Genomic DNA, 26,563 nt, shown 5'->3' on the forward strand with positions numbered 1-26,563 from the left:
GTGTGTGGGGATTTGGGAAAGAGCGGAGTAAATGTTTCTGGATAGAAGACTACAGACCTGCAGGCAGCAGGAAAAGAGACTCGCGGAGCTTGAGGAGCTCGAGAGGAAAAGATCGGGCGAGGGTCGATGAGGTCAGACCGCAGCGCTGAGGAAGATGAGGAGGAAGGCGCTGGGGAGGAGAGGGAGGGACAAAACGGCGAGGATACACCTCAGGATCACAATCTCGATTGTAAAAAGTCTCGCATCCGCGTTCCTCGCTCCTCCGTTCTCAAGTTTAGCCAGTTTTTACACACTTGACGACACAACTTGTGACATTCCTCCAGATTTTCAGCAGGGTCCCTACACAGGAAAAATCCACCCTCTGTTTCCAGAAGTTAGTCTGCTGTCAAATGTTGAAATTTACTGTCTGTTTGTGTTTTTGTAGTCAGAATGCTAGGCCGCCTCTTTCATCACCTTCTGATTTTTATTCTGATTTAGAAAGAAGTCCTTCAATAGTAATGTGAAAGGGGTCGCTCATAGCGAGAATGCCACCTTACTTAGCATTTTGGCATCGTTCAGCTAACTGTTTTGGTTGTTTACAGACTGCGGCTCTGGTGGTTTGACTGGTGATAAGCATCAGTGGGCCGGCGTGTGATGAAAAAGCTTACTTTAACTCACTGCACGCCGACTGTCCGGCATCAAACAGCAGACGTGCTAAGTTAGTGACTAGCTGGTGAAGATAGTGGAGCGTTTCACTGCAGGAACTGGTGGAGACCAAAACAGAGCTAAAAGGAAAGTGAATATTGGACTTTTATTCATCAAGTGGCCATGACACCACATGAATGGTATTTCTGTGTTTGCAGTGTTGGATGAGCCCCCAGAGTGGCTAAAAAAACTAGCTAACGCAGCTTCAAGAGAGAGACAGCAGGACTTGATGTTCACCATTGGAACATGTGATTTCTAACACCAGTGTTTAAGCGTTTGAGGGTGGATTTTTTCCTTTAACATTTTTACTGGATTTGACAAATTTGTTAAAAAAAGGGCCAATACAACCTTCAACCAGATCACACATATTTCCATGAAAAACATCAGCACAAGTCAAGCCTCACAAGCATTTTGATGGAATTGATAGTTCAAAGTCGTCCATCTTTGTTTACTTCATTGAATTTGAAATCAGACGTGAACATCTGCCTGATTATCATTGATTATTATTTCTTTTTGACTGCAATGATTATGTCACACTGAAAGATTTGTGCTTGTTTGGACGACACTGAGCCTTCCATTGAATGCTTGCCGAATGAACACGCGGTTCTTGGTGATTTTTCTGGGATTCTTTTAAAAAGACAAAGAAATGATCAGAATTCACTTCATCCTAATTTCCAGATCTGTGTGGGAACCCTGTCTAAACTCCAGTCTTCACCCTTTACCCCTCCCCACCTGAACTCTCCCCCACCCCCATTCAGAGGAGAGTTTGCACAGTCTATGCTCCCACTTTCCACGTGGGGGGAGACAGGTCGATGGGCACATCAACATCATCATTTTTACAGTAAACAACAAATGTCATAAAGAGAGAGAGGAGAAAACATACAAAATAAAAAAAGGGAATAATAGTACAAAAAGATAAAAACAACAAAAATAAGGAACTTACAAAAAGAACCCTCACGTTACATCTCGATCCCCACCCCGCAAATCAACAAGAGTCCCACTTCTGACACCAGCATCCAAACCACAGACAGGAAGTGACGTAGTGAGCGTGCTCAGAAAGGTGCAGAGGGCTTTGGCTCTCCGGGACAGTTGAGCGCTCGCCCAAAGGTGCTTTTTTTTTTTTTTTTTTTTAAAGATCATTCCACTCTCGCCTTGTCACTTTTGCTCCTTTCTGCGGATCGGCAGCCGAGACGGAGATCAGGAGTGAAAAACGGACAGAGCTGTGGATGGACGGGTCGAAGCACAAAAACGGCTGCAGTGCTCTTTTTCTTTTGGAAGTCTTGTCAGCAACTTTCAATCTGCTGACAACTTTTTTTGGCATCTTGGCCCACATGCGGTGGACATTTTGGCGGGTTTGTGTCTTGTGTCAGATTTGTAAAATGAGCAGCAGGAGCCTCCGGCGGTCTGCTGTTAAGGTGCTCGGATGAATACAGTGATCGAGACTCGTTTATTACAATCGTAGCTTGTGTAGGATCACTGCTTCTTGGGATTGCGCCCTCTGGCGGCACTGGCAGGTTCTGCGGGCACGGAGCCCCCCCGTCTCTATGCCGCAGTAGCTGCATTTAGCCACCAGGTGGCGTCTAAAGAAAAAAAACACATTCAAGCAGCAGTAGCTTATTCTTTGCGGAGAAGCTGGTTCGAAAACCAGGTCAAGTAAACTTACTTTGGGTCAATATTTAATGGAAGTTTATGCAAGCTCAGTTAAGAAGTGTCTTTATATCATCACAAGACAATGAAGAGTAAGATTTTATCCTTGAAGAGATTTTTTAAACAGACATTCAGACTAGTAGCCTTAAAATGATGTGAGCCCAACAGTGTTTTGTTTGCCTCGACAGTCCATCCATCTATTAGTCTGTCCGTCCATCTGCTCTCTGCAGTGCCCGATCCCGCCCCGACAACAGCTGCAGTACAGTGAAAACCAAACATGTGGTCCAGCATTAAAAGCCCAACCCTCAACCCTCCCGCCCGCAGCACCTCAGTCATACAACAATCGCAATGCAAAAATATGTGGTTCTCTTTCTCTAAACTATTTTACAGCTAACCATGTCTCCACTTCCTCCTTTTCGAAATTTTTTACACAACTTGGCAACTCTACGTACAGGTGTTAATGTTGAATTATTAGTAGCATCTGTCTTATAATAACTCAAGGACTACAGTACACTAGCTCAAATGTAGAAAAAAACAAAAACACAACAGCAACAGAAAATGAAACGTAGATGTTTAAAACGAAAAGAAAAATTCTGAAATGTGTACAAAGCTCTTCTAGAAGCGCGACCGAACTTCGTATCGCTTTGAAAAAAAACGTCTGCTCTGGCCCCGCTCAACCTTTAGACGTAAAACTGTGCTCAGACATAGCTGCCCTACAAAGAGGCAACGAGCTGCAACCTGTGACCTAAAAAGCCAAAGGTCAGAGTTGGGTTTTATATTTCATAAAAACGATATTTTGTGATATACAGCCCATGGTACTGGGCGCTGTTCACTTTCATGTTTCAGTTTTGCTCTTTGCAGGGCAGAGGAGTGTTCCGAAACTTCTTCAGGAAAACCTCTCTCCTTTTCTTCTCGTCTCAGTAGCACTCAGCTACTGGCTCACAATTTCCTCCTAATCAAAGAGGAAACAAAACAGACACAGATATTAAAAGAAAATATCCCTTTTGCTGTGCTCGTTTGAAGTATGCCGAATTTCTCTAAAACTTGTCTTCAAAACCCTGGATGTGAAAACCGCTTGGAACCCCTATGCACCCAGCCGACAACCCGAGGCCCCAGGAGAACGGGCCAAGCACCGCCAGACGGCGGAAACTTGGACAAGAAGCTTGTTGGATCTGACTTAACCCTCTTTAATCATGACTTCTACATTCTTTTCTTTTCAAAATCTTGCACAGGGACAAAAGTTACTGTTTAAAAGTACAAAAGTTTCAACTTCAATCTTGATTTCCTGCCTGTGTTAGACGATTAAAGCCCACATTTAGACAGCTAAACAACACTGGGGTCCAACACTACAGTGGTTTCCTACCTGTGGCTTCCCCCATGTGTGACTGATGAATTTAAGGGGGGAAAAAAAAGGAGTTAAACACATTATTGCTTTTTCATATCAAATCTTGGATATTTTTAACTGATTATTATTATACCGCTTATCTTAATGCTTTCTCGATAAATTGTTTGGTCAATAAAAAGCCAGACAATTGTAATAATACGCCCACCACAGTTTCGCTTGAATATCTTCAAATCGCTCGTCTTAATGGGACCAGCAGTCCAAAAACCAATAACCCGATGATATTCAGTTTATTATCATAGAAGAAAATGGGCAAATATTTACATTTGGAATCACAACAGGCGCTGGAGCCAGCGATTTTCAATTATCAAAATCCAATTAATTTTCTGTTGATAAACTAATCAAATTATTTAATTATTGTTGGTATTCAAATGAAACAATTGAGAATGGGACATTATGGTTCGACTAAACATGCAACTTGCGATGGATTGTATTCACACATGATTTTGTACCGAGTAAGGGGTCACAAAAGCAGGAAAGGTTGGGAACCACTGTGCTACTAAATCTGATGTATACACAAGGCATTCAAAAATCCATCATCTTCCCTGGCATGTAATTGTCTACAGATGAAGATTCGCCTGCTGCTCAACATGACACACAGTGACAAAAGCCGGGCAAACTGACTGCCAATGAGGCCAAAATCGCCTGTACAGTCGCAGCAAAAAATGTCTTCACATTATCATATCGCAGTGCTTCAAAAGGACAAAGGGGTAAAACATTCAGCCAAATGTGTTTCTGGACATAAAAGACATTTTCTCCACTCTTTTACAGGTATTTAGTGCAATTTCAACTTTGTGGGGGAAAAGGGATCGAAGCTTGTTTTCCTTGTTCTCCCGACAAATCTTAACGAAAGTTTTGGAAGCGTTTCTTCTTCATCTGGATCCCCGTTATCGTCCAGTAAGTGGGTGCTTGTCTTGCTGGAGTCGTTTTGAGGGATTTAGACAAGTCTACCGTTTATTCATTCAGCCCACGACCCCACCCCTCTGCAAAATGCCACGCTACATAAATAAACAAGAACCCAGGTATTTATCTTGGTGGCACAGGGCCAGAGAGAGACGATCACCTCCTCCTCCCCCTCTCTGTCATTAGCCTCCTCTCCTCCTCTCTCCTCTCACTCTTTTCTCTTTGTCTGGATTGTGGCTCCGCTCATGTGACGGCAGACTGCCGCAATGCCTCATCTGTCCTGGGAGATTCTTAACAAACATCTCCTCCTCGGGAAGAACAGCACCACCTCCTCCTCCTCCTCCCCTCTCTGCTCAAGTCTAGGATGATTGTAATTATCTTTTAACCCCACTTGGTCACTTGTTCCAACACTATGGTTGATATTTGCGTCATGATTGGCAGCGTCTCTCGTGTGGACTTTCTGATCGGTCCATCGTAGCTACCAAGGGAGTGCAGGGACAGCCAGACCTTCCTCAGCAATAGTCTGATTATTAAAGGTGCCACAAAAAATTACACAACTGGACCACAGTGTCCCATGAGAGGAGGGTGGGCAGCACCCACACAGACATACACACACACACACCAAGCACTGATGTGCCTGGTCAGATGTACCTACACCCACTTATTTGCATTCGAATAGCTCACATGTATGCACACACACACACACGCTCAGCAACATATTTGGAAGCCCCATCTGTTGTTGTTGCAGACAGCAAACACACACACTCTCACGTACATACAAATACACACAGGGGTAGATATACGGGTGAGAGTTTGGCAGGGATTTGCATTCTATAAAGAAAATGGAGTCGACACAGAAATGAAGCAGCGGTGGATGGAAAATGATGGTTTACGTAATGAAGCAACGAGGGACCGACGCTCTTTACTGTGTGTGTGTTATGGAGAGAGAGAGAGGGAGAGAGACATCAGGGGACAGCAAGGGACAGACAGACAAATGTATACATAAAGAGGAGGGCAAGGCAGAAAGACATGTAAACAAAGAAAATAGAAAACAGAGAGGCAGGCGAGGGCAGATAGGGAGGGAAGGAGAATTGAGGAGAGAAATTAAGAGATGGAGGGGGAAGAAATTGTGTGTGTGTCCTGGCTGCAGTTGTGCTGCTGTCCCATGCAGGACGTTCAACCAGGCAGCAACGGGAGGACAAAAAAATTATCTGAAATTAAAGCGGAGATAAAAGTGCTGAAGATCTGCTTTGTCTGAAGTGTATTTTACATTGAAATGATTTTTATAAAAATCCAGGAACAGCAGAGATGCAGCCATGATGTGCAACATGGCTGCAATACATCTGCTGCTTTGATATGGCACCAATGACTCTGTGCTGTGGATATAGATATGTGACTCTGCAGATGTGTGTGTGTGTGTGTGTGTGTGTGTGTGTAAGGCAGAGGAGGCAGACAAAAACAAACAGCCACTCATCTCAACCTCTGCGCACAAACCACCCACCCACTCGCACTCACACAGACACACACACACACACATACATATACAGACCTTGCAGAGCTGAGCACCCAAACCACCCACACACAGTGACAGACATGCGCAGTCGCCACATGAAGCCAGACACACACGTATGCAGCACATAGATCGAGACGCAGACCCAGCCTGGCATAGGCATGCGCATTACACACACACTCACACTCACACACACACACACTCACACACAGTCAAAGGCTCTTTCGAGTGAGGAGGCAGACATTAACATGCCATAAATGGAGATGGAGGGAAGCGAGCGGAAAGGAAAAAAAAAAACTGCATACATACATTAATATGCACACACACACACACACACACACACACACACACACACACACACACATACACACACACACACACATACACACACAAACATTAAAAACACACCCACGCATTATTTTCGCCCACAGATGAACACACACAAAGCCTTTACAAACAGCTCCCAAACCCACCCTGCAACTAACTACACACACCCACAGAAACACACACCAGTATGCATGCATGCATTCACACCAAATCATCCGAGCGTCCCAGCCATCCTCCACCCCCACCTCCACCCCCCACTCATCCCTCCTCTCCAGGGAGGCAGACTGTCCTCTTCTTCCCTCTCTATCTCTCTCTGAATTTTTTTCTCATTTAAGGCGGCGGTTTTAAACAAAGCATTGGAATAAAAAGATTTTTTTAAAAGGAAAACAAAACAGAAATGTGCAAACTGTCTCCTCTATCCCCCCACTCTTCTCTGCACTACCCCCAATCCCTTTCACTTTTTTCTTTATCTCTTGCTTCTTCTCGCCTCTGTCCTCAGTTACTGAACTCGGTTAAGTCTCCATGGATCGTACCATGTGCGCCCAGAATAGAGGGTGGGGCAGGTGGGGTGTTTTAAAAAAAAAAAAAAAAAAGATACCCCAAGTTACCTTCCACCTCCTGACAGTAGGACCTTTTGGCGCTCGTCTCAGGACCAAGGGTTCTTTGACTGATAGCCTTTTTTAAAAGGAATAATAAAAAACTTGATATACATGTAAATATATATATAAAAAAACAAACAGTCACGTAAACATCTTTCCTCAAAAGCCAGGCTGTAAAAAGCAGAGAATTGTTTATAACACTGGTCTACAAAACTGGTTCAGTTCAGACAGAGTTAGATGATGCCTCAAAGGCTGTTTTTGGTTCTTCTCCGGGGTGTTTCAACATGCAACGCTGTTTCTGTGTTTCGCTTAAGAGACGTTTCAATGACAGACCCTTCACATTGAGGGTCTGTGTGTGTGTGTGTGTGTGTGTGTGTGTGTGTGTGTGTGTGTGTGTGTGCAGCAATCCAAACATCAACATAAAGCTGTGACAGTGACATTAAACAGTTCACCACAGCGGCCTCTGCCCATGTCTGACGCCATACTGGCAATAAGGTGCACGAGGTTTCTTCTCATTTAGAGGAAAAAAACAAAACAAAACACCAAAACAGGCCAAATACACGTAGAAAAACAATCAAAAAAGAACATCAGCTGGGTCCAAAATGTCTAGTTTACAATAAAACGCTTTTTTTGACTGAGTTTTAAAGTATTAGTCATCAAGATTATCATGCTTAAATGTCTCTGATGTATCAGTAAATTTGGTTTGTTAATCCAGGCAGATACTCAATTTTAAACACACAGTAAATGGTACATAAACACAGGGGAAATTATATACTATAAATGTGGATGTAGTAGCTGGATTTTCTTTGAAATAAAACACTTAACGCACTCTGAAGGCAAACTGCTGCCCCCTACAGTCAGTTACAGTTACAGTTACAGTTAAAGGGTATTCTTGGAGAATCTGCTGACCAAACACACGCAGTGTGACCAGCAGTTATCACAGTTTTAGCCAAAACTACCAAAGCAAACTGACGAACCAAACTGGAATGACCTTGGTTGGCATTCACTGATGTTTGCTGGTCTACGTAACATGCTGTAACCTGAAGGTCGGTCGTCATGATAACATAACAATATCACGATGCAGAATATGGATCTGCCTTCCACAAATTCCAGACCTTCACAGGAACAGTGTCTGTTTCTAATCTGATCATTTTTGCCAAAATTCTGTCATACACAAAAAACTCAGCACTCGGGGCTCCTGTGAAACTTTCCATTACCTAGTGCCACTTCATATTTTCTTTCACCAAAAGAATTAAATTAATGTTTCCATTACACAAAAGAGTAGTAACAAAGAAAGGACCAAACCTTCCAATAAAGTTCAATCCATTTTTAGTGTTCATGCTTAAAACCAAAACAGCTGTTGGTATATAATCAATTTCTTAATGAACTGATTATGGTCATTAAGTTATGATGGATTACTATTAGTAGCTAATGTTACCTAAAACAAATAAACTGACCTATCAGCTGTAACATAACCTATGGCTGCAGGGATCAGATATGCCTGACATCAATACTAATTTCTGCCATTATGAATGTCCCATTACAAAATTTAAAAACTATTTGTTTTAAAATGAGTGAGATTAAATCTTAAATGTGTCATCTACAACAGGACTCACACGGCTCTGGTCTCAGTCTTGACTTGCACCAAAACAGTGAGTTATCTCAAATTGGTGTGAGAAAAAATAGAGTCGGAAATTCATTTGAATTTGCCGCAGATTATGTTGAATACATGGAGATGCTATTCTTAATTTTACACTGCAGTGTTGATTTCTGAGATACGAGCTAATGGGCTGCCCATGGTTTTGGCTTTGATCAAATCTGTTTAACACGCAAAAGAGAGTACATACATTTACAGCTGGCTAATTTTGCTTGAATGCTACTCACACTACTGCCTGTCATTAGGCCTCTCATTCCCCGGTGCCAAAAAGACACATATGTCGTCTTTCATAAGAAAGTTTGACTTTATATTGATTGTCTGGGATTGATTTTATGATAAAAACGTCAAAAGACTGAGGTCAAACTGACATGAAAATATCAGTGGCACTAGATCAAAAAGTTCAATTGGAGCCCCTGCATTCAACGTCAAACTGAATAAGGGGGAAAAAAAAGCCCTCCACGGTTTAGCTGATGAGTGTATTTAGCTGTATTGTGGAGGTCAATTTTTCTAAAGTGAAGAAATTTCTCCTTCTGTATTCTTGTTCTTTTTTCTGAAAGCTATCGTTCAGCCACACAAGTATCAAAGGCGAATATGACTGCAAGATGACTTTCAGGGCTGTTTCTATGCCAACATTCTTCTGTGATTTCCATTATTTAGCAGCTTTCTTTCTGTAATTCTAAATACCTCACATAAAGCCAGGAATTTTACTGTCAAACCAACAATCACAACTTCCAGCCAGTGCAGTCAAAGTTTACCTTTTCCATCACATCTACTGTGGCCTCATTAAACACAAAATAAATTTAAGGCGAATGCTTACATGTGCTGAACAACAGTCTCCCACGCCTGCTTTGGTGTAATTCCCCTTTAATTCCTACGTTGCTCTGGTGTACTGTAGCTGATGCGGCTGACAGCGCCCAAATGCGTATTAGCGTGTATGTGTGCTCACCGCAGTGATGGGTGAATGAATCAACCAAGCGTGTGTGAAAACACACCGTCTGGCCTCCCGCTCTCGTCTCTGCTGCAGCGCGCACACAAACCATGCGGCCGTACAAACACACACCTACACATGCACACGGAGCTGTATTCCTTGCAATGTACCAATGCCTGAATTAGCACCTTTGTCCATGCCAGGCGAGCACGCATCCAGGCTGCAGAACCCAATTTAAACTATTTAAACATGAGCTGAAAACAAAAGAACATCGCTGCTGTATCTTCACACGAGCACACACACACACACACACAGATCGTTCCTAAGCTCAAAGGCAGAAACTTGATTTCTTGACCTTCCTTCAGATTCTTTAAAAATGGGTGATAGACAGATATATAAATTGAATTGCAACTTGTATTTTTCTCCTTTTTTTGCGTTTTTTTTAAATAAAACCACCCCTCCTCTCTTTCTGATACGTACAAAAACGTAGTTCGATTGTACTCATACCGCAGGAAATAACACAGTGCATTTATCACACGCAAACTCTTTGACAATCATCGGTAACAAGTTTCCTCTCCCTCAGGAGGCTTGGCAAAAATCACACTAAAAAAGGAAAGATTAAGAATTTAAAGGCAAAAAAATAAAACTTTTTTTTTTTTTTAAACATTTTAAGGTCAAAAGTGGGGGAGGTTGGGGGGGCAAAGGTTTTTAACCAAGCAAACCTTAGTTTTTCGCATTTGCCACCACACTGTCAATCAGAACTCACCAGCATTTCTGTACAAGCTGGTGGGTCAGTTCCCAGCATGCCCAGCAGGGATTAAAGAACAGGGTCGGCGGGGTCAGGGAGATCATAAACCATGCCAATATACATATCAATATTCATTTCAACCCCTGACCTCATCAACCCCGTGCTCTCAGAGATGCTTTCATCTGGCCGTCCAGATGAAATAAAGCAAAAACAGAAACAAACAAACAAATAAAAACAGGGCTCTGTACAAGCTCATGCAACCTCCACTCACTTACAACACTGCGGTCTGGATGCTTCTCCACGCATACATTCAATATCAAAACAGTGTTACCGGAGTTTGGAGAAGGAAACGTCGCTTTCTCCAAAAAGGATTACCCTCCCGCCCCACCCCCCGCCCCTCCCCAGGGAATGTCTGTGATTGATTATGGTAAGAAAAGGGCCATAGTGACAGTACACACTTTAAAAACATAAAAATAAAAGCAATCAGGTGTTGAAAGGTTACAGAGGAATGAAGAGGTGGGGGGGACTATTAGTCAACCTCGTTCCTCTGCTACCTTTCTCTCCACCTTTCAATCTCTCTCTATCAGAAAAGGAAGGAGGAACAACCCGAAGAGAGGCATTCTGCCGCTGAGAGAGAGACAGAAATGTGGACAAGTGTAGGAAGGAAAGCAGAACAAAGTGACCAAAAGAGGCGTAAAAGAAGAAACAGATCCCAAAACACGTGGCGGCTAGGAGTGACAACTACCATCGCGACCACAGCGGCCACCATTCTCATCTCATCGCCCCAGAGAAATGCCATCCCTCCCTCCATCATCTGTCCATTCACTGTCCTTTCACTCACTCAAAACAAAGTGCTGCCATCTCCTCCCGCCACCTGGAGGGTGTCTGCTGCCGTGGCTCCGCCTCCCACTTCGTTATTGTTGGTTGCCGCCGTCGCTGCTGCCGCCACAGCTTCCAGGGAGGCGGGATCAAAGCCTTGCTCCGCCCCCAGCGCATCTGCCTCCATCTTCACGCTGTCGGCCAGGAAGGCGGAGTAGGCATCGCTGTCGGCCATCAGCAGTTTAAGCTTGGGGATCCAGCTCTTGCGGACGACGCGGCGGGCATTGGTGCACATGTCGGCCGCGATGGCGTTCATCTCGCTCTCCTTGAAGCTGGGTGCAAAGTTCTGGCAGTAAACTGCAAGGAGGAGAACAGATGCAAAAGGGAAAGACAGGAAAATGAAGAAACAAACCACAGGTATACACCACAGGCAAAACTAGAAAAAGAATGGATGGTGAGGAGTCTTAAAAAGTACATTTCAAAGCTGTAATGGGAATATTTGCTCATAGACGGCTCCAGCAGATGTAACTCACAGTTCTTTACAGTATCAAAAGCAGTGTGTGTGTGTGTCTGTGTGACTCACATTTGACGGCGTGCAGCACTCTGTTGTCCAGGGGTTTACGACTGGGGTCGTTGGTTGAAGAGCGGATGCCAGTTCCACAGCTGTTAGCCAGAGTGCTCCTGGGGAAAAACGAAGAAAAGCAGACAAACATCACATTAACAACAGACAGGAGATACATAAAATGATCTTATACAGATGTTTTAAGGCCACTAAAAGGCATGATGTGGTGCATACTGAGACACACAATTTCTTCAAAATACAAATTAAGTAGATGGATAAGAAAAACTGATCCAATGCCAAAAGTGGACTGGCTCGGCTTGTAGTTTAGCACACAGTTTGTCAGTCACTCACTGCAGCTTATACAGTACAGTATCCATCCCTCACACACCTTACTACATTTAAACCACATGTTTAGTAGGTGAAACCTGTTGAACACTAACCTGTCAAAGAACGCGGCCAGCAGGCGTCTGAGCAGCACTTTGTGGCGGGTGCCGGCGCTGACGTGGCAGTTCATGAGCTGGGCGCGGGAGATGAAAACGGAAGTGCCGCTCACCAGCTCCAGCTTCTCGGCCGGGTCGCCCTCCTCGTACAGCTTCGGGTGGCAGCGGTTCCCGATCTGGCTGATGAGCTCGGCGGGCAGCGACGCCAGGTCCTGCCGAGATCGCCCCCCTCTGCCGCCCCGCCCGCCGCCCGAGTCCGGGGCCAAGTCTGGAAGAGCCTCCACCCGCTCCCCAACCACTGAGGAGGGATTATCAGTTATCAGCTCTTTCCTCACAATTAAGGGCTGGGCATCATTTGAATTTCGACTGTACCAGTGCCTGAGTTTCAGAGCGGATACAAAAATCTAACTTTGAGGGATTTTTTTTTCTACAAATTCTTATAAGGAAAAGATTCCAAACTTCTCAAATATTAAAATCAGTCTCACACTGGTTGTATGTTTTATTTCTTCATAATGGCTTTCAAATTGTTAACTTCTCAAAATACGATTTTAGGTAGTAAACACTTACACCACATTCTGTGACAATACTTACTTCTGATGGGCTGGAGTGTGTGCACATCAGCATTTAAATGCAGACATGTTGCACTTTAGAACAAAAACATCATTACTGTTACGACTCAATGTTGACAAAATTGATAACTACCATATGTTAATATACAGAAGCAAGCGTTATCCGTAAGAAGATGTAACCCTCAGCCATCAACCCAAAGCCCTGTTAACTTTGTAATGTTGTTTTTCTCAAAACATTCAACTGGAAAAAAAAAAAAAACCCTTAGAGCTCTGATTCTAACCATGACATAAAGCAATATAATTCATTCCAAAGTGTGTGTTGAGAGGACTGTAATAGAGGCGATCACACTCCACTTTCCATTGGGCGCTTCTTTGACTCTATTCATGCATTAAAATCGTCATCCTCTGGAAGTGCTTTTATTCATACTTCAGTAAGTCAGAGTTAAAGAACATAAGTCCACTTGATATCAAACCCTCCGATGATTCAGTTCTAGGTCACTGGAGGTTTGTGCGGATCCAGAGGATGACCTGAACAACCTGTGTTTTCAAAACAAACCTGGGCTTTAGACTTAAAGGCCACACAACAGTGAAAGCATGTTGTGGTGCAAAATGACTTAATTGCTTATGATAACGTTCAACTCATTTTATGCACATTTCTCATGTATTTTGAACAAACTCCAGTTTGTATAGCTATCAGTGTTTTGGATATTTAATTCAAACAACCATCCGAGTCCTTTTGATTAAATAAATTATAAACAATTCATAAGCTTAAGGCAGGACCCACAACTTTCAGTGGTTTCAGTGTTTAGAACATTTCATTCTCCCCAACATCCTCCACTGCTGAGAAGTTCGGATAAACAAACTTTATGGGACTGCTACTTGTAAACACACTACAGCAAGAGTTGCAGATCAGATGGCAAAAACTTGAGATTTACATGAACACACGGGGACCTTGAAATGAACTCACGCTGTCAGAGCTTACCTGCTGCACCGGCGTTCAGCATGCTGTACATGGTGTACATGTTGCAGATCTGTCTGTACTGCTCTTCGGCACTGTCATCCGTTATGTCGTCCTCCTCCTCGTCATCGTGGTAGCTAATTGGCGAGTCGCTGGTGTACATGCTCAGTGTGCCCGGGCTGGTGCCTTCAGGGGTCCCGCCGTTGTTGTTGTTGTTGTTATGGTTATGGTTACTGTTGAGTCCGGCCACTGCCGCCGAAGTGGCGCCGCCGACCATGGCAGCATTGGCTGCAGGTCCGCGCCCAGAGGCATCCTGGGTAGCATTGTTGGAGGAGGAGGAGGAAGAGGAGGAGGAAGAGTAGCGTGCAGCCTTCCTCATCCCGCCTCCCCCACCGCCCCCAGACCCCCCTCCCCCATCACGGTTGCCCCCCTCCCACAGGCGCTTGGCCACTGGGGTGCAGACCACCGAGTAGGGAGAGCCCTCCTGCTGAGGGAGACACAGTGATTATTCATTTTCAGCTCTAGACAACTACAAAAAAAGATAATTAACAAAAAACTAACAAATCCATCTGTGATATGGCTTCCAAGGTTCAATTTCAATTTCCATATTTATCTTCCCAAACAGGGTCAGAAGAAAGTCCTGAGTGAGGCTGAGTTTCATGTGACATTTTTGGATGACAGTGCCAACACCGGAGACTTTGACCCAATACAAAAATGAAAAACACAATTTTTCATTTAACCAAATATCTCAAGATCTTGCACATTAAATGCAAAGGCTGCTGTACAAGAACCTGGCCTACATCAAATACACTAAAATACTGTTGTATGGAACAGGCCAAATTTTAACATTCAGTGCAAACTTTTGGTATCTAACAGCTGATACTCGCTGCTGCAGACACAGACCAGTAAACACCAAAAAGGGACTCAGGTTCAATACTCAGCCATATTTGCAAAGTGCCAAATGGCAGTTCCATTAATCTTTGGCATGTAAATCCATATAGTTCTCCCAGTTCACTCGTTGCTGACATTTCCAGCAAGATTTTAAATTATTCTGTTCTACAAATCTGTAACTGTGAGCAAATCACAAATACAATCTCAAATGCCGACTGTTCAGAAAAATCTGGTGGCGAAATGTACAGAAATCAGTGTTACCAACGTGCTGACTTTATCACGTTTTACCAACATTTCATGCTTAATCAGATAAATAACAAATCTGATTATGGTTTTCACTGATCAAAAGATGATTCAAAGTGAGGACTGTAGTGAAAACACTATGCACATAGTGCCCAAAATCATATGCCCACAGATGCTTTCCCCTAATTAAATTACAGTAAATTGGTTGCCTCACTTTCTCTTTTACTTGTATTTTAAGTGGACTAACTTCTTATCACTTGCTTTTCAAAGTAAGTGAGAGGAAATGAAAAGAAAACACGGAAAGCATGTGTATTAAGTCGCTGTTATATGGCAGTCAATTATGTGAGACAAACCCTTTACTATGGGATGTGCTCCTTTAACACCCACCATTAATTAATATGGATGGTAATATGATGAAACACAAACCACACTCATCTCTCAACATTAAGGCTCTTTCACACCTCCAGTTAAAGCGCTTGTAAAGTGGTTGACTGCACACAATTTCAGTGACGACCTCTGACCTCTACGATAATTGATGTCTTTGCCAGAAAAACTTTCAGAACTCCTTATGACATATCTCAGAAATAACCTTCAGGTTATGATTCGTCAAAATAAAAAAAATGTATATATGGTGTTTTTTAAAAAAGCTTTTCAGCTGCTGTTACAACAAGATGATTCTTTTTTGCAGCTGGAGCTACTGGGAGTGAGCTTTCCTTGAAAGCCTATCAAAGCCTTTTCAAATCTCAAACTCAAAGAGCCACCTACTCATGATGCCCTGTTTTAAATTATGTTAACACAGAATGATGATTTATTATCTTTTCAGACTACTTCACATAATTCACAAATAGAAAAGGCCGAGTTGCTGTTAATTCCCTCATCAATGCAACACTCTGCTTGTTTAAAAGGTACCTGCTGTGGCTGTGGGGTGGGCTGAGGTGTGGAGGCTGTCTGTTCTGTCTTCACCTTGGACACCAGGGGCAGGGGCGTCAGACAAGAGGTGGGTCTTCCAGCGGCTGTGGCAACAACGCCAATTCCGCCACCTCCCACCGTTTGAGTGACAGGGCTCTGAGGCTCAGAGCTTGGGGTCTCCTCAGTGTGGAGACCCTGGGAATCACAGCTTGGAGATGAGACCTGGAGGTGTGGTGATATAAAGAAGAATAGGTTTTATTTCATTGATATAATTACCTATGAAAATACATAAACACACGCATATATCATGCCACTATTTCATGTTTACACAGGTTTAACATGTTATAATTCCCAATCCTTAGCAGGGCTGAGTATCAACTGAAATGCGTCCATAACATCAAGAATGGAAAACCAAAACCTGGCATCAAATACTTGGTCATATTCATAATCTCATTTACATATGCTATGATCAGTTTAACACTGCTGGGCTCAGGGAACGTGTGATGTGTATTTCTGACAATTTTCCCGACATATTCAGTAGTTAGTATACTAAAAATCCTTAGTTCCAGAGCCTGGTTTATTATTGCTCAAATAAGGTTTGGAAAAAGTTTCGGTAGTTTGCTAATCATATCTGCTTTTTGCCATAATCATATCTGCTTTTTGCCATAATCATATCTGCTTTTTGCCATAATCATATCTGCTTTTTGCTAATATAGAGGACAAGGTTCCCTCCTTTTTGGACAAATTGACTACTTTCACTATACTACAAACTCTAAAAACTCAAATGTTAATGCCTTCTTTCCAACAACAGCCATGGTCGGAGGCCTTTTGGTTACCGGTTGTATGTCTGTCTGTGCGCAACATCCATTCACGTGAACACAATATCTCAAAAATATCTTGAGGGAACGTCTTCAAATTTGGCACAAATGTTTACTTGGTCTCAAGGATGAACAGATTAGCTTATGGCGGTTAAAGGTCACTATGATGTCACAAAACGGTTTTGGCTATAACTAAAGAATTCATACGCCAATAATGACAACATTTTACACAAATACCAATTAGGATAAAATAATGGAGTCATGGCATTTTATATCCAAAAGGTCAAAGGTCAGCTTCACTGTGACATCAGAATGTTCTGCAAAAACACTTTTCTCGTTCACCGTTTCATCATGTCTGGTCATGCTGCCAACACTGACAACAACTTTGTGCAGTCTGATCAGGTATATTGGCACATGTGCACACATGAAGGGAATCTGACTCTGCTTATTGTCTCCCCCAATGAACTTAGACACTAATAGACATACAGCAGTAGTCCAGCTCAAGCTTATTGGTTCTGCTGATATTGAGCTTGAGGTGATTGTTGTTGCACCATGTGATGAAGCTCTCCATCAGTGCTCTGTGCTCCTCTGTAAAAATAGTCTCTAAGTGAAGAGAGCATGTTTCTCACTGGAAATTATTCACTATAATCATCAGGCATACAACGGCGAGGTGGTAATTCTGGTTAGTATCAAACATAAGTTCACAATATTCCTTGGTAGCTTGCCAAAGTGGCCGGTGGAGTTGCCAAACTCTACAAAACACCGCCATGTCTGACAACCTGCATTTCAAGCCCAGCAAGCAATTTAACACATCCTGCAGTAGCAGATACTATAATTTTTCTTAACATACATCACGTAACACATATCTACTGCCACATTAACTCTGTGTCTGGAGGTGTTAAGGGGTACTTTAAAGGAAATCAGTTTCGTTCTCATTAATATGCAGATTTATGCAGCAAGGCACTCAAATCTAATCAGATCATCTGCTACTATAGAGGGAACCCGTAGTGTCAGTACGATGTTTCAACTATTCTTTTGTCACAAGAATGTGTCTCCAAACATAGACAACCCAATGACAACATCATGTATAATGTCTCTCTCTCGCACACACACAGACACACACACCTAAAAAATGCTATTACCACTATAGAAAAACACCTGCATTCAACTTTAAGGAACAACTGAATGATTGCTTCTGAATGCTTCATTGGCAGTTTACCTTGAGGAAAAACTCTGTGCCTTTCTCCATGATCTGCTGGATCTGGAGGAAGCCGGCAGTGTACATGAGCAGGAACTGGTCTCCAACGTTCATGCTGAGGCGTCCTGTGTAGCAGAAGGCCAGGATCTGCTGGAAGCTCTGCGGCTGCACGGCCGGGGGGAGCTCCACCACCGAGCTCTTCCCCCCGGCGTTGAACAGATCCCGGAAGTAGGAGCTGCTGGCTGCTAGCACCGCGCGGTGGGCCTGAGGGGTAAACAGCAGGGAAAGGTAAGCCATGCGGGTGTTAAAATATATTGATTCTGAAAGAAATCCGTGCAACGTGAATATCATGATTCATATAAAAAATGCAGCTGATCTGGGTAAATTTAAACTTCTACTGGTTTTACTGATCTGAACTTGCCTGTGAGTGCAGTGAAGGATAAGGACGCAGAAAACCCAAATGACATGTATGAAGTGGAAGACGGGCTGCATCTCAGCCATGTTTACAGTTAACCCTACATTTAACGTCTCTATTTAAAACTGCAACTGAAAAAGAACTTTTATTTTCTAAAAGTATCTAACTTTTAAAGAATCATTTCCCATTATGTTGCAGCAACTTCTGAAATACAGCCAAGTTTCTAATTGTAGCCTTACAAATTGTATTGAACAGTTGCAAAGCCAAAGATTTATCCTCCTGGCACAGGGGGTGACCAGAGGGAGCTCAGAAAATCTATTAGAAATTATTTAAAGCAGGACTCTGGCAGTTTTTGACCTGGGCCATATTTTCCTGTCTTTCATATTGATTTTGACCAAAATCTTGGCAATATCCCCGACCGAGGACCTAATTACACCTTACAGCAGCCCTCACAACCAGTATTACAGGTCCAATGAACAACTGAAAAAATGTATACCAAAACACAGAAATTGGCAAGCAACAAATCAGCAAAAACAATAAAAACTGAAATTATTTAAACTTCTTTTAGTTTTGATTCTAATTACACCTTGGCCACTCCGGTATCTTGTTTGTCTATGAGCCTGCTTGGCAGGTATGATGAACAATAAGTCAATGTCCCAGAAAAAATGCAGTTCGTTAGGCAAATCCCTTAGCCACTAATTACGCCAGTGCAGCTGTTCAGTAATCAATAAAGGAGGACAGTGGTCACACTGTGCATCTCCTTGGTCAACATTTCTACAACTCTGACTATGAGCTGTCATCCCTTGAACAGGTCACTGTTAAAAAAACAAGTTTGGGACCTTGAAGGCGTGTCCCTTGACGACCACGGAGACATCACAGTAGAGGCCCTGCAGCCGCTGTTCATTCAGACACTCCAGGATGTTGTTGCCAAAGTTAGGGATCGCCATCTGCAGCGTCTGAGCCATAACGCTCTGCCCAGCACCACAGGGTCTGCAAAAAACAGAAAGGTACAGGTTAGAGTAGATTTAACAGGATTTACGTCATTGAATGGGTCATAGAGGAATGGATGAGGAGTAGGACAGAAGAATAGAAGTAAGATGGAGATATCTGGGCAGAAGGAGGGATACATAGATGAAGGGATGGTGGGGACATAGATAATGAAGGGGAAGGTGAGGAGGAGTGTAAGGAATGGATAAAAGAAGAGATATCAGAGAATTGATGAGGAAGGGATGAGGCAGCAGGACAGAACAGCAAACAGTAAATAAAGGAGTGATGAGACCAGAAAGACAGAGTATCGCACAACTAGACCACGACTGTGCAAAAGGCAAACAAGAAATAAATGAGGGGGGAAAGAGACTTAAAATAAAGGAACAGGGTTAGTAAAGTGTATGATGATTAATGAATTAACTATTTGGTAAACAACTTTAATTCAAAACTCTAGATTTCCAATGAAAGAGAATTTTGGGCCACCAGCGATGGTTATATAAGCCATCTTTCTCTTTTTTTGAAACCTTGTTTCATTACATCTAATTCACAGTTAATAAACTGTTTGGTGGTTTTTGGCCTACTTTCTCCACGCTCCTTCACAGTCAAAACACACTGGCTTACATAACTCATCTACTTCACTTGTCTTCGTCACCATGCAACAAAGAAGCCTGTGATCAAAGTGGAGAAGCTGTCAAACTTCAAAAAATAAACAAGGACTCCATCTCTTAAGTCATTTTTTGCTTAAGTCTGAGGACATCGCTTCCGCGTGGACCCTTTATTTTTGTTCATAAATGCACAATATATACACAGAACTACTCTAATGCTGAGGAGGATGGAGCAGAGGTAAACAAATAAGAACAAAGAGGTGCGTCATTGGTCCACTGAACAAATACATTTCAATACAAGATCATGACCTCTAAGTGAATAATGGTGTACAAGATTCGTGGCTACACACAAGTATTTGGACAGTAGCTGGTTCTGAGGAGATGATGTTGAGGTCCTGGCCTGGCTACAACCCCAAAAAAGCACTAATAGGAAACAATATGATAGAGATTAGCCTTGTTCCTCCACTGGGAGGAAGACTTGCAGACGAGACCTAGTAACCCAAACAGCAAGTCAAGTCTGTTCAGTTTTATTTATATAGCCCAATATCACAACTCACAATTTCCCTCTAGGGGCTTCAGAGGAGGGATCCCTCTCCAAATAGAGACACACATGCAATAGATGTCGTGTGCACACAATAAACTCACACAACAGAAAACTACAGTATACAATTATGACCAAATGTAAAACAAAAACAGCAGGCTGTTACATGACCTCCAGCTCTCCATGACTGCTGGGGAGAATGTACATTGATGCCAAAGACCAAAAGGTCACAGAGTGGGAAGGTCAGCAGAAATTCCACATTTCAAGATGACTCCTTGCCATCTGCTTGACTGAATGGAAACTAGGCAAACTTCATGATAATAAGAAAACGTTCATCAAGTCTGGGTCACACCCAACCAGTGGTCCATGGGAGATTGTGAATGTGCCGCTAAGAGGTCACATGCAAAATACATATCAACCAGTATTTGTCCAACTGTTTCTCAGTAAAAGAGCTTCGTGTGGAGTTCACATTAAAGATTATTTATCGTTAAAGCTCTGCTCTGCAGAAAAAGACACAATCACCAGCTACTACATACACAGAAAGTTCCTTCACTGAGCTGATGACTTCCATTATCAAACAGTACATCTATTAATTTATGACTGATTGTTTACTCTACAGACAATGCCCAATGCACATTCCAAGAGCCCAAGCTGCTGCGTTCCAAGTGCCTACCATTAAAAAAACCTAACCTATTTTGTAATTATATGAGTTAGTATGAGGTTGACAAAAAAATCCTCATAACAGGGAGGCTAGGCTGGAGCCTACAAACGTTTGACATTTATATTCAATAAATTACTTCACACAATTGATTAAAAATTGTGTCCTTAATCATCGGTTGATGAACTAATTCATTTCAAGTTTGTCATTATGCTTGCAAAACATTGTCTTGTCATTTCATGACAATGCAATGAATAATTGATTAATCGACTAATCATTTCAGCACCATGCACCACAGTATTCATATTCATTTACATCAGGAGTGCCCAGACTTTATCCTAGGAGGGACAAAACTAAAACTTAATGGGGGGCCACGGGCCAAAAGCAAACACCTATTGTATTGTTAAGATGCGAAATTGTACAAGGATCCCAAATTCCCTTAATTGACTGACTAATTAAGTATTGTACATATTTATATGAGCGTTTTTACCTCACAAAAATAAAACAGCATAAGACATTTTTTTTTATTATTTTACTTTCCTACTTCAGTAGAAACATCCAATGGGCTAAATCAAACCTCATGGCAGGCCAACTGTGGCTTGCAGGCCCCACTTTGGGCAACCCAGATCTACATAAACTACAGATAAAATAACTGTATACATGTAATTGTTTAAGAAACAACTGTATTAATTTGCACTTGAATAATATATGTGTCCCGCTTCATTTTAAGTGTGGGCGCTGGAGCATACAGAAAAGACATATTCTTCATATAAAAAAGGTCACCTTAAAAAAGGTGTAAAACCATCCGTCCGTCGCACTGGACTACATGACAAGAGCACATCCAACTGCAAGTTTCAACTTCAATCTCAATTTTCACAAATCAAGAGGGTAGAAATTTGATGTTGTAATTGATATGTAGAGCTCGTATTGTCAACAAAATTGTGTATTACAAGTCAGACACAAAAAAAGGGTGCAATGACAAATGCTGAGTAAGAAATACTGCTGTATTGCTCAGCACTATGTTTGAGTGTTCAGCCTTAGTGAAGTAAATGCAGACTGATCAGGGATTACAGGCACCGAAATTTATCCCCTCATAAGAAATCGCATGGCAACTTATCATGAGTAGAATGAAAACAGTTGGGACTTCACTGACAAGCAGTGCATCGCAGGGTGTTAGTTTCGTTAAACCCCACTGCTTTCGTAAATGTCACTCTGAGGAATTGGAGGACTTCTCACTCTGGGCCACACTGTTAGAGGCAGACGTCTTCAGCCCGCTCTCACTACACAAGGGACTTTTGACAGTCTGCACCAACCAACAACCGGGTCCAACTTGAGAATGTAAACAAAATCTACACAATTGTCCTTCACCAACAATAATGTCTCTATCATTTACATCTATGAAGCTACTAGTTCCCTGCAACAATCATTGACAAAAAGAAAAACCCAGAGGGGATGGCTCTCTGCTCCTTCAACAGCTACCATCCAGATGTTCCTGAGCAGGATCTTCAAGTAAAAATTTGCACTAAAAAGCATTTAATCACTAACATGTTGGGCAGGGGTGGTGCATGGAAAAAATTCAGCTCCTTCAGCGGAGCTGCTCCTTAGCCAACAATAAAAGATAGTGGTTGTATGGAGCACATTGGCAGCCAAATCGTTGCCGTGTGCCCTTCACTACATCGCCAGTTTAATTCCAGCCGGCAAGCTAAGTTGCATGTCATACTCCTGTCTCTCCCCTGTTTCCTGTCTGCTTCTGCTGTCTCATAAAGGAAGAAAAAAAGCCAAACAATTTCTTTAAAAAAGAAAAAAAAAGATGGTGGTTATAAAGGGAAACTTCCAGGTGTGAATGTGCAGCAGGGTGCTGTAGCATCCATGCTCATCAGACCTTTCCTAGTTGAAAAAAGTGTGTTGAAGCAGTCCTGAGCACCCGCCTAACGCCTACATAAGGGTAGCACTGAGAATAGAGGGCCATCAACATTTCATCATAATTAATTTTTATGTTTATAGCAACTAATTAATTTTGATAGATATAGGCATTGTATGTAGGGCAGTGGGCTAAGAGAAAGAGTAAAGCATGACTATTTACAATCCCTGTGCTACACATTTCATTGAAAGTGTTTTCATTTTATTTTCTAATGTTCTGAGATGAAAATCCTATTAGTGCCAACACATTTATGGTTAAAATAACAACCTTGGTTATCAGCATCTCTGGTGTTTTTAAAAGCCAGCAAGCAATATTAATATGTGTATTAATTGTGCAAACTGCCATTACAATATTATTATGCTTAATTAATTAGGCTGCCATATTCTGGACAAAAACAATTAAGATTGCAGACTGCTTATTGGATTGGGAGCATTTTGTACAATTTGATCTGAATAACTTTCCCATAATATCAAAACAACAACAAAACTATTAGCGCCTGAGTGTATAATTTACAATTTCATTTTCTACTACTTATTTTGTTAAAATCAATTGACATAACCAAATCAGTGCTTGCTGGCCATTGTGCCTTGACATTATTGTACCTTGACAGTTTGTGTCGATGTAAAGAAATCGATATGCATTACATTAACATAATTATTATTCAACTTTAGTGGCTCAGAGGGATATTTTCTCCATGCATTCTGGGTCTTATCCAGGATTTGTTTACATACATTACCTCTACTTTAATTAGTATATCATGACCTTAATGGTACTGTGGGTTTCTATCTTATCAAAACAGGTTACAGTGCTTAATGTGCTGATAGAGCAGCAGGATTAAGATTTAGAGTTGCTCGTTTTGACCATGGGGCTGGCTGGGAAAACTCTTAAGTATTAAATATGTGTGATGTACACTGTGTGCTGCCTCACATCTGCACTTCCTGTGGCCTTGAGCGAGAAACTGAACTGACAGGCGTCCCAGTGGAGCTTCTCAGCAACCACTAGTAGATGCCAGCGGTTGTTTCCAGGTGTAAATTTGTGCAATCATATAAATAATAAGCAGGCAGTTACTAAGACAAGCAATTTGTATGACGAAGAGCTTCCCTCGATTATTAAAGGCGGAAACAAAAATTAGCAACACAGAAAATGCAGTGGCGATGCTGATATTTGCAATAATACACCAGCATTTGTGAAATTGTTCAAGTGCATTATGGTAGCCTAAAAGCACACTTTTTGTTTCAAAGGAGTGAACTGCTTGCCTGATCTGATTCAAACACACTATGGAGCATTGAGATGTCATCCAAGGACATCCCACCAGCCACCTTTTCCTCCTCACAGGTCAGAGAGGTCACAACAACTTCCAGGAAACATCAAGGGGCGTTAATTCACACCACTTGACCCTTGCCCTGCAGTCCCCATGTGCCCCATTATATGCTCCGGCTTAATGCTAAACTGTGTGTGTGTTTGAGTGTGTGTCCTGTACAACTTTTAAAATTAATCTCCAGTGTCACAAACTCGGGTTTACTTTATGCACACTAACCACATGCTCCAGCTAACACCCAAATTCCCAAAAAAGTAACTTGATCACAGCAGTCATCTTGTTGGCATATAATCAATCCAAGCAACTATTTGGATCAATCTTAACACAAGCTTGCGATATCAACATCAGTCACTGCCTAATCATAATCAGTTTCCTGGTTTAGGGAGGTTAAAGGTGGCCTGTTAGCAAGTAGCAAGCTATGCTAAGGCTAACACTGGCATTAGTAAAACACATCACCTATACATTTAATTCGCAAAAATGCCTTTCAATCACATGTTATAAAGTCAAGCCTTGTGTGGTCTTTAGTTTAAAGACATCTCTGGCTGAAAATGCTGTATTTGCATTTACACTCGTGTGTAGAAAGGCACCAAAATGTGGCTATAGTGTAGCCTCCCTTGAGCACCACTAGAGCTGAAACTTCAAAAACGAAATGTTATTTATACACATCAATTATACATCAATTAATCTCACATGAAAGTCTAGCCGAGCCGATGTCTCGTCGGTAAACGCCTCAAGAGAGAAAGAGCCAGCCGCCAGCGGGGCAGCAGGGCAGTCAGGCTGGGCAGAGAGCTCTCAGTGCCCCGCCGTGTGCCAGCCTCGATGCCCGGTAGGATTTGGGAGTCCTCGGCTGGCCCGGGCCGGTGCGTGCGTGCGTTCAGCGGAGGGAGGGAGCGGGCAGCACGCGGAAAAGGGACAAAAAGAGAGCTCTTCTTCTTTATTTTGTATGCCAACCCCGGTTTCAACTCCCCCCAGCACATACACGTTTACCGTCCGAGGAACCGGGGACACGGAATCTGCCACAAAAATAGTCGAGGGGATAAAATATTCAGCAGTTCAGCGCTTTCCCCGTCTCCCCCTCTTTCCGTGCCAGCACGGTGTGATGTCCGTTTAGACCGAGCTCCCTCCTCCTCCTCAGGCAGAATGGCAGCTACCGATACGGGACAGACACGCGTTGTTCCCCTCCAAAATGTCGCTTATGATATATCACAGCGAATAAATTATTTATTAAATCTCCACCAAAAAACGGAACTCAAGAAGCCACACGGGCTACGTTCACTCGGCTGAATCTTTCTGTGTTATATTATTTTTTTTACCAGAGAGGAGAAAGGGGTCTATAGCAGACGGCGATACTGGCACTCCATCTTTAGCCGACATCAACAGGTCATCCCGGGACACAAATGCGCTGCAACTGTGGGCGAGACAGACGGATGGATCCGGCATGGCGAGAGGAGAGAGGAGAGGAGGGGAAAGGAAAGTAGGGGGTTGGCTGTAAAATCTTAACCCGTTTACCGACAGGACACCATGATACTGGGCGAATCAACGACTGCCTGCGGTTTTCAAATGCAGCGTCTTAAGAGGAAAAACGGCACCCCCTCCCCAAACAAGTACTTTTTGAGAAAGTTCAGGAATGCGGGAGAAGGAAGAGCGGAGGACTCATCAAGTCACTCACCGACGGAAAGGGGGGACAGCCCGCGGCGACGACTGAGTGAAGCCGGTGAAGTGGTTAAAGTTTGGTCTGTCCCCATGAGCCCATCCCCCATAGTAGCTAGCACAACTTTACCACCCCATACCCTAAAAAAAAAAAACAACAATAGCTTAACCCCCACTTAAGCACACCGCCGCAGACCATACACCACCCCACCATCCAAAATCACCCATCCGAAATGACGAAGGCACCCCCACGCACACACACATACAGTTCGGGGCTCGGGACAACTGACCGACCCGTCTCGCCGGCCGAGCTCGAACCGTTGTCCTCGGTGACCCGCCGTGTTCAACTCACCCCCTCGGCTGTATTCCGCTGGAAAGTGTTTCAATGGAGGACCAGCGCGGAATAAGCAGTCTAGTGTCTCCCTCCGCCTCGCTACAGGCAGCCATTCATTGTGACTGTATGCTGTGAACCAGCAGCCGGAGCACGCACACAATTCATGCATACACGTACATACTTACACGTGCGCGCGCGGGGGGCACGCACGCACCCACACATGCAGGCGAGGAGACGAACGCAGAGCTATCGAGGAGGGGGACGCAGAGGAGCAGAGCGGGGATTTTTTTTTTTTTTTTTTTTTTTTTTTTACTCTCCCAGG

The 26,563-nt window shown here is 42.9% G+C and overlaps 1 protein-coding gene across 2 annotated transcripts; it reads right to left on the bottom strand.

The window, feature by feature from the left end:
* Window positions 1-10,834: 10,834 nt before the first annotated feature.
* nacc1b (nucleus accumbens associated 1, BEN and BTB (POZ) domain containing b) lies at window positions 10,835-26,323 on the bottom strand. 2 transcript variants are annotated; one of them, XM_041934014.1, is made up of 8 exons: window positions 26,260-26,323; window positions 19,067-19,217; window positions 17,834-18,076; window positions 15,797-16,018; window positions 13,778-14,240; window positions 12,227-12,524; window positions 11,808-11,905; window positions 10,835-11,581 (listed from the first exon to the last, which is right to left on the bottom strand). In XM_041934014.1, the coding sequence occupies exons 2-8, from the start codon at window positions 19,190-19,192 to the stop codon at window positions 11,247-11,249; spliced, it is 1,785 nt and encodes a 594-aa protein (XP_041789948.1). In that variant the 5' UTR covers window positions 19,193-19,217; window positions 26,260-26,323; the 3' UTR covers window positions 10,835-11,246. The 2 variants fall into 2 exon arrangements, with proteins under 2 accessions (XP_041789948.1, XP_041789947.1); XM_041934013.1 differs by lacking the exon at window positions 26,260-26,323 and adding an exon at window positions 25,571-25,660.
* Between the last annotated feature and the right edge of the window lie 240 nt (window positions 26,324-26,563).

The sequence above is a fragment of the Chelmon rostratus genome, chromosome 3 (assembly GCF_017976325.1).
Source record: "Chelmon rostratus isolate fCheRos1 chromosome 3, fCheRos1.pri, whole genome shotgun sequence".
Classification (NCBI taxonomy): Eukaryota; Metazoa; Chordata; class Actinopteri; order Chaetodontiformes; family Chaetodontidae; genus Chelmon; species Chelmon rostratus.

What these genes read in the sequence shown, in the direction of transcription:
- nacc1b (XM_041934014.1), bottom strand. Translation starts at nt 19,192, where the DNA reads ATGGCTCAGACGCTGCAGATGGCGATCCCTAACTTTGGCAACAACATC. An exon ending in GCTGAACGCCGGTGCAGCAG is followed by an intron (nt 12,525 to 13,777) that starts GTAAGCTCTGAC and finishes ATCCCTCCTCAG; the next exon opens with TGGTTGGGGAGCGGGTGGAG. An exon ending in AGTGCTGCACGCCGTCAAAT is followed by an intron (nt 11,582 to 11,807) that starts GTGAGTCACACA and finishes TCCTCCTTGCAG; the next exon opens with TTTACTGCCAGAACTTTGCA.